The sequence below is a fragment of the Falco naumanni genome, chromosome 2 (assembly GCF_017639655.2).
Source record: "Falco naumanni isolate bFalNau1 chromosome 2, bFalNau1.pat, whole genome shotgun sequence".
Lineage (NCBI taxonomy): Eukaryota > Metazoa > Chordata > Aves > Falconiformes > Falconidae > Falco > Falco naumanni.
This window is the reverse complement of record NC_054055.1, coordinates 72,629,318-72,643,118: the sequence shown is the minus strand read 5'-3', so window position 1 is coordinate 72,643,118 and position 13,801 is coordinate 72,629,318. Positions and strand designations below refer to the sequence as shown.

At 43.7% G+C, this 13,801-nt stretch overlaps 1 protein-coding gene across 1 annotated transcript in view; it reads right to left on the bottom strand.

The window, feature by feature from the left end:
- LOC121083604 (gamma-aminobutyric acid receptor subunit gamma-3-like) overlaps positions 1-12,549 on the bottom strand; it is a 175,269-nt gene extending 162,720 nt beyond the window's left edge. The window contains exons 1-2 of the mRNA XM_040584171.1: positions 11,878-12,549; positions 8,342-8,490 (exon numbers count right to left, since the gene is read on the bottom strand). Coding sequence (XP_040440105.1) covers positions 8,342-8,490; positions 11,878-11,930 — 202 coding nt within the window. The 5' untranslated portion in view covers positions 11,931-12,549. The remainder of the gene's footprint in view (positions 1-8,341; positions 8,491-11,877) is intronic.
- Positions 12,550-13,801: the final 1,252 nt, after the last annotated feature.

The window sequence follows — 13,801 nt, the reverse complement described above, 5'->3', positions numbered from 1 at the left end:
GGCAAACATTTACTGTCAACCTAACTTTCCTACCTACAATGCCATTCAAGAAAAATATTCAGTCTGAGTTTGTATCAAGCCATTTCAGCAAGTAATCACTGTCAGGAAATAAAACTCTAAAAGAAGAGTTGTCTCTGTAAATGAATTATTTATACTGAGAAAGAGAAGGTTGTAATGTAAGGGGCCTTGCTGTTACACTCAAGTAAAATGCCTCTCCAACACAAAACCATTACATCTTTGTCAGCTCAACAGACAACGTGCAAGACGTAAGTATTGCAAAGATACAAGCAGCTCATTACAAATGACACAAAAGAGCAGTTTCATCTGCAAAGAACTGTAATACTTGGGTTAAATTGTGAGACTAGTTTCAGAAAAACAAAGTGTTTGAGTACTGGAATATCTCTATATATTAAGGTACTGTAAGCTTCGAATTAAAGCATTGCTTTCCAGAATTTGATTTAAATTAGTTGTTCTAAGAAAATTGAAACAAAAAAGAAAAAAGAAACCTTTTAAATAATAGAAAAAAATGGAACCACATTCTTTTTTTTTTTTTTTTTATACAGAAAATATAAATTTGAGGGCTTCAGTGTTACTGCATTGGAGTATTTTTTTCTACATATTCTTTTAGTATGACACATTAAGAGTTTTACCTGAGAGAAGGATGAATAAAACGTAGGGGTTTCCCCTGATAGTTCAGAAGCTGTGAACCGAACCAGGTCAGAAACCAAAGTCAGATATTCTCTTTTACTCAGCTCCATGGTTAAGCAATTAGAAAAGTAGAACATAGGCATGAAAAAACTCACTGCCAATAGCCTATCCTAATGAGAAATGTTCCCATGCTCGATTTTGAAAGAGCCTATGTTTGATTCACTACACCAGCACCAGATAAGGATTAGGTGCAACCAATTTATTTATGTCATGTTCTAAATCTCAGACATGGATCGCAGTTTTCAAAATCTAAAATGGGGACTTTGAAGTGGTGATAGAGTAGTTTACTCCTCACTTATGAGCCTTGCTATTAACATTCTAGAAATGTTCATGGCAAAGTCTGAAGAAGAAAGCATTGATGACTGAAGGTGCTAGAGAATTAGAACTCCCGCAGACAATCAAGAAATCCCTTCTGCCCTCCCACCTAGAACACAGATTGTTCTTATTTGCATTGAATAGCAACCCTTTCCTCAGGAATATTCCTCTCCTCGCATAGGTATGTTAATACATAATGCATGGGAGATGACTGGCACTAAATTAGTCTTCATCTTTACTGTCTTACTCATGGAAATAGAGAGTGAGTGGATTTCCAGTCTGCTGGCTGAATCAGAACAAAAGTTTTCTGAAATAAAGACAATCCACTTTTGCCCCAAAAAAAAGAAAGGCAAGTATCAGTAAGAAATTAAAACATTTCCAATTTTTTTCTTGGGAGCTTTTTCAGCTCATGAGCTTTCACCATATCCAGCCCTGTTTCCTAGCTGAGTCTCAGCCACAGCACTCCACATCCTCACCAATGGGTTACTGAAGTTTCTTCTTCCATATTATTACCCCTAAATTAGACTAATCTCCACAATCTTCTGCAGCACCCAATACTACAGAAGGTGGATCCAGAGCTATGGCTTTCCTCTCCTGAGTGCTGCCATAATACGAACAGAATTTACTCCCTCTCCCCTTCCCATTGTGTACTACCTTTACACACTGGTTAGCTCACCAGGTACAACTGTCCCTAATCAACCCCTAAGTGACAACCGCCTCTCTCACTACTTCCTGTTTAAGGTGCCTGACCCTGTCTCTTGTAGGCTAGCACAAAGAAAAGGCTTACAGCAGTGAGTAGTAATTTGACCTTGCATGACAGTTTACATCTTTCTCTGCACTACGATCTGGGAAATATTTTGATCTGTGAAGCAATAAGTAAATCTCTGTCACACATATGGGGAAACCTTGCTGGAGTAATTTAAAGAGTATCAGGTGTGGCAATCAGCAGCTAGCAAAAACAACCTGATGGTCACAGTGGTGATAGCCTGTGGTGCGCTTCAGGGTTAGTTTCTGTGTGGTGTGCTAGGAGGGCAGGTCAGACAGAAGAAAGGTTGTGATACGGCTTCAGAACACAAGGTTTTCATTAGGATTGTGCTTGAAAATGCACATCTTTAAAAAGCAACTGAAGAAAAGTTGTGCCCACTCACCCAACAGACCTGCTCCTTGCATACACTGAGAAACCATGTAAATGAGTTACGGAGAGAACTTTAAGCTGCTTAAAAAGAGAAATGCTGTTAAACGCTACCAAGCCAGCACAGTAAAGCGTGTCAGATAGAACTTAGTCTTCTGTTTGCCAACAGAAACAAGCCCACTTATTTCTACCAGCTACGCTTGCACAAACCTACTCAAGGTACACAGCTGTTAGTGAGACTGCTCTCATATTCAGACATTTAGCTAATGGTTATAAAGGTACTTGGGGAGCAAGGAAAACCAGCTTGACTCTTAAGACAGCTAGAACTGGTGGAGTCAGAAGATATATAGGCAGGCATCAAATTAGGGGGTGTATATCTGTCTGTCTGTGCACATATATACACATATAAGCATATACACTTAAATATTTCAAAGAGAATTTATTTGGGCTTATAAAAACACAATAAATACAAGGGGCAACTAGAGACTGTAAGAATCAAATAAATTTAGAGGATCCAAGAGGAATCCAAGAGTTACCGCAGGATAATCAAACAAGGAGGGAAAAGAAGGCATTAGTGGTAAAAGTGCAATTCAGAGCCTTCCTAATATAATGACACATCTGAGAAACAGAACATGCAAACTTGCAATACATATTATCTTACTACTCTTTTCTGTCCTTTCAGTGAATATCAGTAAAAGCAGTATTATTCATGCTTGTTCAGTCTCTCCCATAATGCTCTTTCCTCAAGTCTGATTTGATGTCAGCTTGACTTTTTTTTTTAATTAAGAAGGTAGGCAGCTTAGAAACTAGGTGCTAGAAAGTATAGGAAAAATAGATGACCACAATAAACTACCACATTAGTACAAAAATTCTATTATATTAAATATGGAATTCGGCCTTTTCTGTTCTGGCTGACAATTACAAGAACTATCAGCTTAAAAACTTGCTGTCAGCTAAGTAAGTCTGAGTCACAGCAAGTTGTACCTTGTAACTTTCTATTCCTTGATTTGGGTTTTTATGTTATTTTAGCTTTATTTTCTAATATTCTAATATTTATGATCATACTCCACATTCAATTTCCCTAGGTAGTTTGAGTACACTAGTGTAGTTGCTTCTAGTTGGCTTTTAGCTCCAGCCTCTGAAATAGAAATTAACTGAAAGTATTAAACTGTCTGACAGATTATAAATAACTGCAAAGATCATTGGTACAGTCTGAAATGCAAGGAAAAAACTTTGGGTTTTTTTTTCTATGATTTTTAAGGCATTTTTAAAAATGCTAAAACAGAAATTGATGGCTTTCCTAGCACCACTTTTTCACATTAGGAACACGATGGGGAAAGGTAGTGGACAGCAGTTGCCTGTTTGTACCCAATAAGTGTGTGTAACTCCTTGTTCTAATCCTGCTGTGTTCTGGGAAAAGTATTTTAGCTGGAGAAAAGAGCATGTACTCACAAGAAGACTGGACAGCACCTGGTCAGACTGCAGGATGTGTATTTTAGAATGTCCTTTACAGTGAAATTAGAATGCTGAGATAACAGACTGATTGTTAGAGATGCTCAAGGAAGAGTTTTGTCCTCTAAAAATTACTGGTGAAATAAAATGTTTTCTTTCTCATTAGCAGGTTGAGATAAAGAGGAAAGCTTGGAGTCTAGCTTAGCTCATAAACTAATCTTGACATTACTATTGCCTTGTTGGCACTGAAATTTTGGCCCACATTAGTTATTGGTTCTTAATGTACAAGAGGAAAAAAAGATCTTTCCTTTGAGGTAAGCAAACCAGCTACCTACTGAAAGGCAGCTCTTAAGATTTACTGCTTTTCATGCTCCAAATGAGTACTGCAGCTAAGCCTGGTCTAGGATGAGATTTTTTCCCTCCCACTACTAATAGCACGTTTCAGAAACCTCTCACATACTGACCTTTTTGATGGGTAAGGTGACTTTTACAATGAAAGAAAAAAGATTGCTTATTATCTTCCACATGTAAAGCTCACTCAGGGAATGTGTTTGGCAAAACTTTCACTTTGAAAGAAGACACTTACAAACTTTCATTTAAGGCAACCTACACTCCATATGAAAATAAGCACAAAACAATGTGGGGTTATAAAGGTAGGATTTATTTTCCAGGACTTCATTGTGGACTAAGCTGTCCATCAAGGAAGGTGAGAGGGAGGGTTTCACAAAAGTAAAATGCCTTTGAAGGAAATATGTTTTGTCATATGTTGTTGAATATACCTGTGGTTTGCTTCATTAATTTTATAGGGTTTTTTTAAAATTGGAACTTAAATTTTAAATCAATTAATCAAAAGCAAAGCAATGGCAAAAACCTGGTTTATTAACATAACCTAAATAAGGCTGAGATTTTTCTAGCTGTAATTATCATCATTCTACACTGTTGATTTACCTATTATTTCTGTTCGCATTTTATTAATAAAGAGGAAGTAAAATTTCAGGGCCAGAACTTAGTCTTATGAAACATCAGGACTGAAACCAGTATGACACGGAGAGAAAAAAAAAAATATCACTCTTGCAGGGTAGTAAATTTCACTGCACATAGAAAATGTTGCATATCCATTGAACAGGTCTTCACTTCAAAGGACTTTGAAACAAACTCCTGAGTACCTGTCTATGGAAGAGATTTTAAGACCTTCATAGTTCAGAACAGGTTTACTAGTTCTCTGGGACTAGTTATTTATACCATGCAACAAACCTAATTCTCAGCCCTATTATTGTAGCTGGCAAAAAATAGTTGGCAAAGATGCTTTCTCTCTGTAAAACACTTATTTTTGATCTAAATCAGTATACCCATATAAGCTGTTCAGTGTGAGGTGCTTTCTGTTCTTTCTTTCTTTCCTTTTTTTTGCCTCCCCCCGCCCCTCCCAATTCCACAAGGCATGTATGTTCTGTGGTATAATGGAAAACTGCCAGATGCCACTGTTAAAATGAAAACCCTCACAAGCTGTGATATTTATGGAGACAAGAACTCTGCCAACTGTGTGGCCACAGGGAATGCAGTCAGACATTCCCCTACTGGTAGAACACTGCTTTCTTTCCAAAGACCAAAGGCCCCTTTTAGCTAGACAGGTCCTGTTAAGGTGTCACATTGCTGATAGCCTTCACAGAGTAACTATTTTGCCTAATACTTAGGTGGTTTGATCCACTCTTTGATAATCCTGGATTGGAACCTTGCAGGTGGTGCCTATACTGCTGAGTGTAGACTAAGCACGTGATTTAACAGACAGCCATTTACATGAAAGCCTAAGCAAAGTATAGGCCAGCATAAGGAAAAAAGAAAGGAAAGAGCAAATCCTGACCTTACATCTTAGCACTGACCTACATGCTTTTTGCAGTGGTTTAGGGTGAGATGGGCAGGGGAGGAGGGACTGTAGCTGAGTGTCTGTTCACAGGAGTTCATTCACTGATGGCTATACTCCTCACCCAGAGGCGATGTGAGTACTGAAGAACTCAGTGCCCGTAGTATGGCAAGTGGACACTCAGAATATGCCTGTACAGTGCCAGGTAGTACCTGGACATACCTGAGCTAGGCAAAACGTCAACTGCCTGGGGAGGGATGAAAGACCACAGAAAAATCACAGCTGGAGCTAGCATGCACTTCCACACCTTCTATCTGCCACAGTCTTCTCCTCTACCCCATGGCCTCTGGCTTGCAAAAGTCTGTTCCCAAGTAATCTAAAAACTGCAATCCTAACCTTTGAGACTGCAAAGTAGTCAGTATTTTCCTAGGCTTTTCTGACTGCATGCAGAAAGACCATTTCTTCAGGAGCATTGCTTAAGTTATCCACTGTTAGAAATAGTGGCCTTGTAATAAAGCATTGGAAAACTGAGTGAAAAGTAATGTGGCATGAAATAGTGAGTATCCCCTGTCCTGTGGGACAGCCAATTTGCTTACAGCCAGCACTGCACAAATGTAAAGAACCTAATGAACATCTGACTGCATGTTAGTCCTGGATTAACCCTCATCATCTTTTATTGGCTGCACTTCTGCTTGATTCTGAGAGTTACTTCTCTCTTCCTCCACTGGTTCATTCCATGCGTTCTGTAAATTCCAAAACGTGCATTCTTTTACTGTATGCTCTATGTTACCTCATCCACTACTTTTTCCCCTAGTCCTTTAACTGATATATATTATGCTTTAATTGATTTGTATTATTAATACTGAGACCTTCAGGGCAAAAACACAGTTCAGTTGCCAGGACAAGTCAACCATCTAGTTTGGAGGATAACCTTCTCCCAGATGGAAAGGGAGATGTGCTTGTGTGCAACACAACAGCCAGCAGTTCAGAAAAATTAGATATAATGCCTGATTCTCTAACATTCCCTTCATGTTCTCCTTGACAAATGCAGCAGCTCCTCAGCTTCAAAAGGGCAATGTTATTTATCTGCATCAAAGGTAGGAGAGGAGGGAAGAGGGACCAGGGAAGGAAGCAGAGGTGAACTAACTTCTCTGGTGTCTGAACAACACTCAGCTCAAGTTCTGAAATAGCCAGATTCCTATCAAGGAGAAAAATGGCTTAGGACTGAGATGCTTGATAGAAATAGATAGACATAGTTGAGAACTGTAAAATCTCTGTTTGGTATGATATATGGAGGTGCTGTGTAATTTAACTCCTTTCTCTAAAACAGGATTTAGAAAAGTCTGTGGAGACACAAAAGGAATTATTTTGGTAACAATGATTTTCCACTGCTGTAATATATGTCTGACCTCTACTGAATTTATGGCAACTGACATGGGGGCTTTGAATGATTATTTTGCCCCTCATAGGCATAACATAATTTACTCTGCCTTAAGTCAGTGACCTGAGGACACAGTGTACAAAGTAAAATAAAAAATTTGTTTGAGAATGTTGATATGGGTGGAGAAGTACATTAAAGCACTTCTCCACCAGATATTAAAGATCAGCTAAATATGATGTGACAAACTAAGAGACAGATAAATGTCACTCTGTGTTAAAAACAGACACATCTATCAAATACAATCTTTGTAAATAATATGGAAAATCAAAGTAATAGCTATGAAAAACACGAACATCCAAAACTTTCTTTCATACCACAGCATGGGTGCTGTTTTTTTTTCCTGGAACTGTCGTTAATGTATAGCTGTGAGACACACTAATAATTGTAATGGTAAATGCATACAGATGGCTCTTACTTCCCTCTAAAATGACCCAAAGGGATCACATAGGAAGTATATCAATACATGTGCCATCAGTAAACGCTAGTTTCACTTATAATCAGTAGTAGGAATTCTCCCTTTAATATCTGCAAAAGTTTAGGAAAAGTAAATTATATTAGGTGGATGTTTTGAGCATTCCCCATTCCCAGTTCATTCTGAAGTATATGCAAGGTGCAGCAAATAAATGACAAATCGTGATTTCTGTCTTACAAAGGTGCTGTGAACAAACTGAGTAGCTGTTTTGCTATAGCCACTCTGATCTAAGAATGCAAACAAGGTAAACAGGGCACAACCAGAGACAGTAAACACAACCTCATTACACAAATTCAAAAAAAAAGAAAGGAAAATAGCTCAAAATGGTTATATGCAGGTATCTACTGGGTCTTACCTAAATGTCATACCTATATGTAGTAGTATTTCCCACAAGACACTTCCATTCTATCAGATTTCTTTTGGACATAAGATGTCTGCTGGTTTGGGGAAGAAAATCTCTTAGAGTTGCCCTATACACAGGCAAATCCTACACAAGCAAACCCTAGTGCCTTCTTCTTGGCACCAAGGAACATAACTTTTGTGATCATATTTTGAAGAGAGTAGATGCACATTCTTCTCTTGCTGTGTCCTACTTTTGTTTTTAGTACGTTGGGGTTTTTTAATCGCTTCTCATAGTATGAGTTTTTCATATGCGTGGATTGGATGACAAAAGAGGTAAGTATGTTACTAACTATACCAAAAGCCTGGTGAATACTTCAGAGCTAGTCCTGCCATATGTCTACACAAACTCTGTACAAGCTAACCAATGTTTAGCACCTTAAATTACCACCTCATCTCCCCATAAGAATTAGCATTTTGTAAATATTGACTTGGAAATGAACTTGAGCCAAAAAAACTTAAGCTCCACTTTCCCAGACATTTGTGCACACTAACCAAAATATAACATGATGTCTTTCCTACCCATAGATGTTTCTCCTCACTTGTGCAGAAAGGAGTACTTACTTCCAATATCTGGCCGTAGCTTTTTGTCATATTCTCTCAACAGCTTGTTTAGTATGAGAGTCACATCTGTGTCTTGTGTTTTTGGAGCTAAAACCCATTTTTGGTTAGTTGTTCCATCTTCATATTCATCCTCTTCAACCTTTCTAGAACTGCAATAACAAATCAAACAAATAGATGTTACATTACATAACTAAAATCTGAATTTACATTCAGGGTAAATCTCAACACTCATCTGAAGAAGTTTTAGATATCTTTCTTGGCTTTGCATCTACCTAGCCTTAGGCTGTTTTTGCAACAGGATGTTCCCATTAACAGTTTTTGAGTATCTGTGGATGGGTCCATGATTCAGAATTGTTTAGAAATTGTCTTCTACCAGTATCTCAAAAAATTACACTCTGGGAGTTAATACAACCATCAGAGTAGTATTTTATAGCCCATATTTTAACCAACCTATCCTGACTAGTTAGTTTACAATATAGTTTTACAAAGAGCGAACATCTGCAGTATTAATACACCAGACAACTGATTCGTCTCTTGCACAAAGGCTAATAAGAGTATTAAAAATTCAGACCTTTTAATACTTCCTGATCATTTTATCCTATTAATAAATTATTATATTCTCAGTGCCTGAATTTCTGAGTTTAATGTATTACAAGGCTTAGAATTAAGAACTTGCTCCTTGAATTTAAGATGGATTATCACAAGCACACAAATACACTGCATAAATTAATCTGAATTTCCCTGCAGTTCTAATGGCGTTTTTGAAAAAAGCAGTACTACACCGAGTTGCAACTTCTTTCCTTCTTAGGTGGATTATTTTTATTTTTAAGAGCATGCTAATACAAATGTGGTGAAACTAAAGTTTGCCCAGAAATCACAGCTAGAGCTATTTTCACTCAAGCCTAATTTCATTTGTGCAGTTTTTTGTGCACAAACAGTAAAATGTTGATTTGAAGATGTGTCTTTTGGTATCTTAGAAACCAAATCTGTTTGATGTCTCTCACTGGAGAAACTCTATGACATGAGATGAAGTTATCAGGAGAAAAGATAACCTCAGTGGTAGACCCTACAGCAGCAACCATGTGTTGCTTCGACCTGCAGTTGCCCTTCTGCTACGATATAATTTTGCAACCTTTTTACACAAATGGTCAAGGTGCAAAGCAATGGAGAATCAGAGGCACGAGCCTTGCTTATTCATGGGAGCGCTACACACATCAGAGCAACCTCCTTTCTCTCTCTCCCTCTCCTTGTCTCCGTAATGACACTAGTGTCTTTTAAAATGTCTCAGATGTCCAGAAGACTTGATAGACACTCTATAGTAACAGGGGAAAAAAAATGAATAAAGTATAAAAATTTAATCACAGAGCATCATCAACCCTCATCATTGTTTACAGACCACCATTCAAGCATTTAATGGAACTTTTAATTGAAACTGCTGTACAGCCAATATGCCCCTAAGGATTAGCCGTGTATCACTTGATGTGACCTCATAAACTGTGCATGTTCTAGGTACATTTTCTATATAAAAATTATTTTGAAACCTAGCCCGTGAGGATTTTCTACAGAGAGAGCTCATATAACCAAGTTACAAATGTAGAGAAAACATCAGGGGAAATTTTGAATAGACGACTATTCCTTCTCTGATAGTGAGTTGTATTTTTTAAAAACTTGAGCGTTAAAAAAATCCTAAGAGAACTTGGCAGGGGGGTGCAGGGTGTGGGTGGGGTAGCGTTCTCCCTCAGATTCATGACAAGCCCTATGTTTCAATACAGCAATTACTGAACCATTCTCAAAGGAGGCACCCTCTCCAAACACACATGGTTGAGATTTCAGAGCTGAAATGCTGCAGCGGTGCCGAGCTGCCGAGAGGAAAGGAGCACAAATCGTACGTCTTTTTCTGCTGCACACACCATAACTTTACTGGAGGCATTTAGACTGCACGTGGAAATAAGAACTGCGTTCAGGTAGGATCATGATTCCCATTTCAGGGAGCTGCTTTTTTAAAACAGTCACTAACAAGACTCTAAGCACTGGCAGACCTTTTAAATCCCCTTACTCTAGCAGCTTGGTTCCTAGAAAGTACCTCCAAACCATGTAAATTCCTACCTACCTTCCAGATCAAGGTTGGGGCTGGGAGAGGTTTCACAGTGGATCAGACTAATACCCTAGGCATTTTTCAAGGTGTTTTGTTTTCTTAAGGGTTTGTTATTTCATTTCCCTTGCTTGCCTCTGCACCATAAAACTCCTTGAAGGCACTTGAGGTTATGTTTTCACCTGTAGCCTTACTGGTGACTGCCAATGCCCAGCATATTCCTGCTATCCACAGAAACGTGCTCAGGATGACGGCAGGCCGTTCTCAAACTGGGGAGGAAGAAAGGCTGTACACCTTCCCCAGATTCCTCAGGGGTCACTAGTTTTGATCCTGTGAGGCAGTGCACAAACTGCAAAGGAGGAAGGCTGGAAAACCCTGAGAGGATGTGGGGAAAGGGTTTATTTCATGCAACACGCGTCCGGGACTTGCCCTGAGGGCTGGCATGAAGCAGCCTCTAGTTCCCGTGGGGATCTGGGAGAGGGAGATGCCACTCGGGTGTGGGGCAGGCTGTCGAGAAGGAGAACATGGTCAATAAATTGGGAAGGGAAGGGAAGGGCCGGGCCTCTGAGCACTCCTGCACCCCAGTTTGTGGCAGATCCTACGGGGTGGGCTGAGGTGACCCCTTTGCCTGGGTTACGTACTGGGGGCCCTTCCTAGCACCCTGGACAAGGCGCGGAGCCAAAGGCGAGCCTAACGCAAACGGTCACGGCTGCCGCTGCCCGCTGTCCCGCTCCGGCCCCTCACCGCCCGCCGTTGTCGGAGCCCCGCCGGGAGGACCCCTCCCGCCCCCGAGGCGGCGGCCAGCGGCCCACCGGCCCGGTCCGCCACACGCGGCCCTCCCGGCCCCCTCCGCGGCGCTTAACGTCTGCCGGGCCGAGGGCCAGGCGGTCAACGGTAGCCGCCACCGGCCCCCCGCCTCGGGCAGCGGGGCACCCCCGGCACCCCCCGCCGGTCCCGGCGGCTGCCCTCTCCCTACTTAGGCCGACCCCATCGGCGCAGCCCCCGGCGGTGGGGCGCGGAGGGAAGCCGGGGCTGCCGGCCGCTCCGCGCCACGTGTGAGGGGAGCCCGGGCAGCGCCAGCCGCCGTCCCGCCGGGTGCCGGGCTCTGGCGGCCGCGGAGCGGGAAAACTTTCTGCCAGGCCGGCTCGGGGCAGAGCCCTGGCGGGCCACCTCCGGCTTCACACGGGGCCGGCAGGGACAGCAGCGGGGCCGCCGCTCCGGCAGCGGGGCTTCAGCTGTCCGAGGAGCCCGACGGGTCCTGGCGACAGAGTGGGGGAAGCCGCGTTTGGGAATAAAGCCCCGGCACGGCGCAGGGGAGGCGGGGAAGAACCCGCTGTCCTTCCCGGGCGCCGAGTGTCTCGCAAACTCCGGCGAGCGGGACTCCAGCCCGCAAGCCCCGGTGCGAGGAGAGGGGGTGGGGGGAGGCGAAGGGGTGCAGACTTACCAGGCGTGAAACACTGAGAGGAGGAAGAAAACCGGCAGGAGCTTAGCGGACATGATCTGGGCAGCGCTGGCCAGGTGAGAGGTGCGGCAGGATGAAGGAAATGTTGCAGGATGTTCACATGAAAGGGAGAATGAGGCAATGAGGTGAAGCTCTTAGCCTCTCTTCCTCTGTATTCTCAGCTTTATACCCTGAAGAAAATACCCCCTTTCACACCGCTCCAGGAAGGGAGGGGGCAGGAGAGAGGAGGGGAAAGAAAAAAAAAAAAAAAAAAAGAAGAAGTGGGACGCGGGGGAAATCCCCAGCAGAGAGGCTGCCAGGGCCAGGTATCAATCAGGCTCCACGGTCTGACAGGTGTTCGGCGGGCACCGAGCTGCAGCGCTTCCCCCTGCCTGGCAATCAGTCGCCGGGAGCAGCGGCGCGGCCTCTCCCGCTCCCCCGGCTGGCGCTGGCCGTGCCCCCCGGGCTGTGCACAGCGCGGCGGAGCCTGGGCCCCGCCGGGCCGCGGGAGCCGCGGGGCGGGGTGGGCCGGGCCGGGCGGAGGGCGGGCTGGGGCGGGGGAGAAGGGGCGCACCTCGCCCCCGCCCGCGGAGCGCCTGGCCGGCGGCCAGCCCCGCAGCGCGGCTCCGGAGCGCTGCCGGGGCCGCCCCGCACCGGGGAGCGGCTCGTCCCCGCTGCCTGCCCAACAGGTACCCGCCCCGCCGGCACGGGGGGAGCCGGGAAGCGAGCCCTCCCCCCGCCCCGGCGGCCGCACACACACACACACACGCACGCACACGGGAGAGGGGGAGCCGCAAACTCGCCAGCCGCAGCCAGCCGGCAGCGGGGATTTCTCCCCGCCATCACTAGCCCGATGCCCCCGAGGAGGCGGCTCCGAGGGGCCTGCGGCGCCTGGCGGCAGCATCCCCCCGCTGTTTTTGCGTGGCCCCCACCCCCGAACCCCACACTCACTTGCCGAGCGGGCCCCCCAGGGCGCCGGAGGTGCTCCCTTCAGGCGGAGGGAGAGGGGTCGGCGCTGCTTTTGGTCTCGGAGTGGCCGGAGCCACGAGCATCCCGATGTACATATAGACGCAGATCCATGCAATCGGTGCGGCTACAGAGAGGGACCTACAGAACTGTCTTCCACAGACAGACAAACATACACAACGCAGCGTGTTTGTATATGCCTCTTTATCTAGCTGGATCTATGTAGAAGCTTGCATGCGCTGTGCGAGAGCATGGATACACATAGATATGCGTAAGATACGTCTGTAAAATGTATATACACCGAGAAGAGAGATGAGGTAGACCGATGTACACGGATTTATGTGTATATTGGGAATTTTACAATAAACGAGGAATTTCTGCCGTGAGAACTCAGAAATGTGACAGCAGCCAAGTGTATTCAGGGCAAAAGTAGTCTGGGTTTCGGTATCATGTGTCTTGCTACTCCACTGAGAACAGCATAGGTGTGATATTTACCGACATCAATTCTTTCCAGGTGTGTGGAGCTTTGCATCAGGGTAATAAGAACGTTCTTCTTTGCTTTCGGAATGGGAAATGCAGAATTTCACTTACATGATGGTAATCTGGAAATAAAAAGCTCTGCTCGAGGTGCAACGAGTGATCAGAAATCTCGGAAGCATAAATCTTTGCTTCCTCCTGCCTTACACATAATTTCCAAGTTCTGGGGGAGTTGTTTTTAATTATGAGATTACATTGAAAAAAAATAAAGAAAAAAATGCTGCTGGAAGATGCAATCTTGCTTTCAGAATAATTCCTACATGATGCCTAGAAGAGCTAGCTGAAGAGAGTTCTGTTACAGAAGTTCTTTATTGAAGGAAGGAGACAGCTTAGGGAAAATCCGTCGTGAGCCAGGCAATTAATTCCCAGTCATGCACTTTAGATTTTTTCTTTTTTTCAACCTAAACGTCTCTACTAGCTTCAA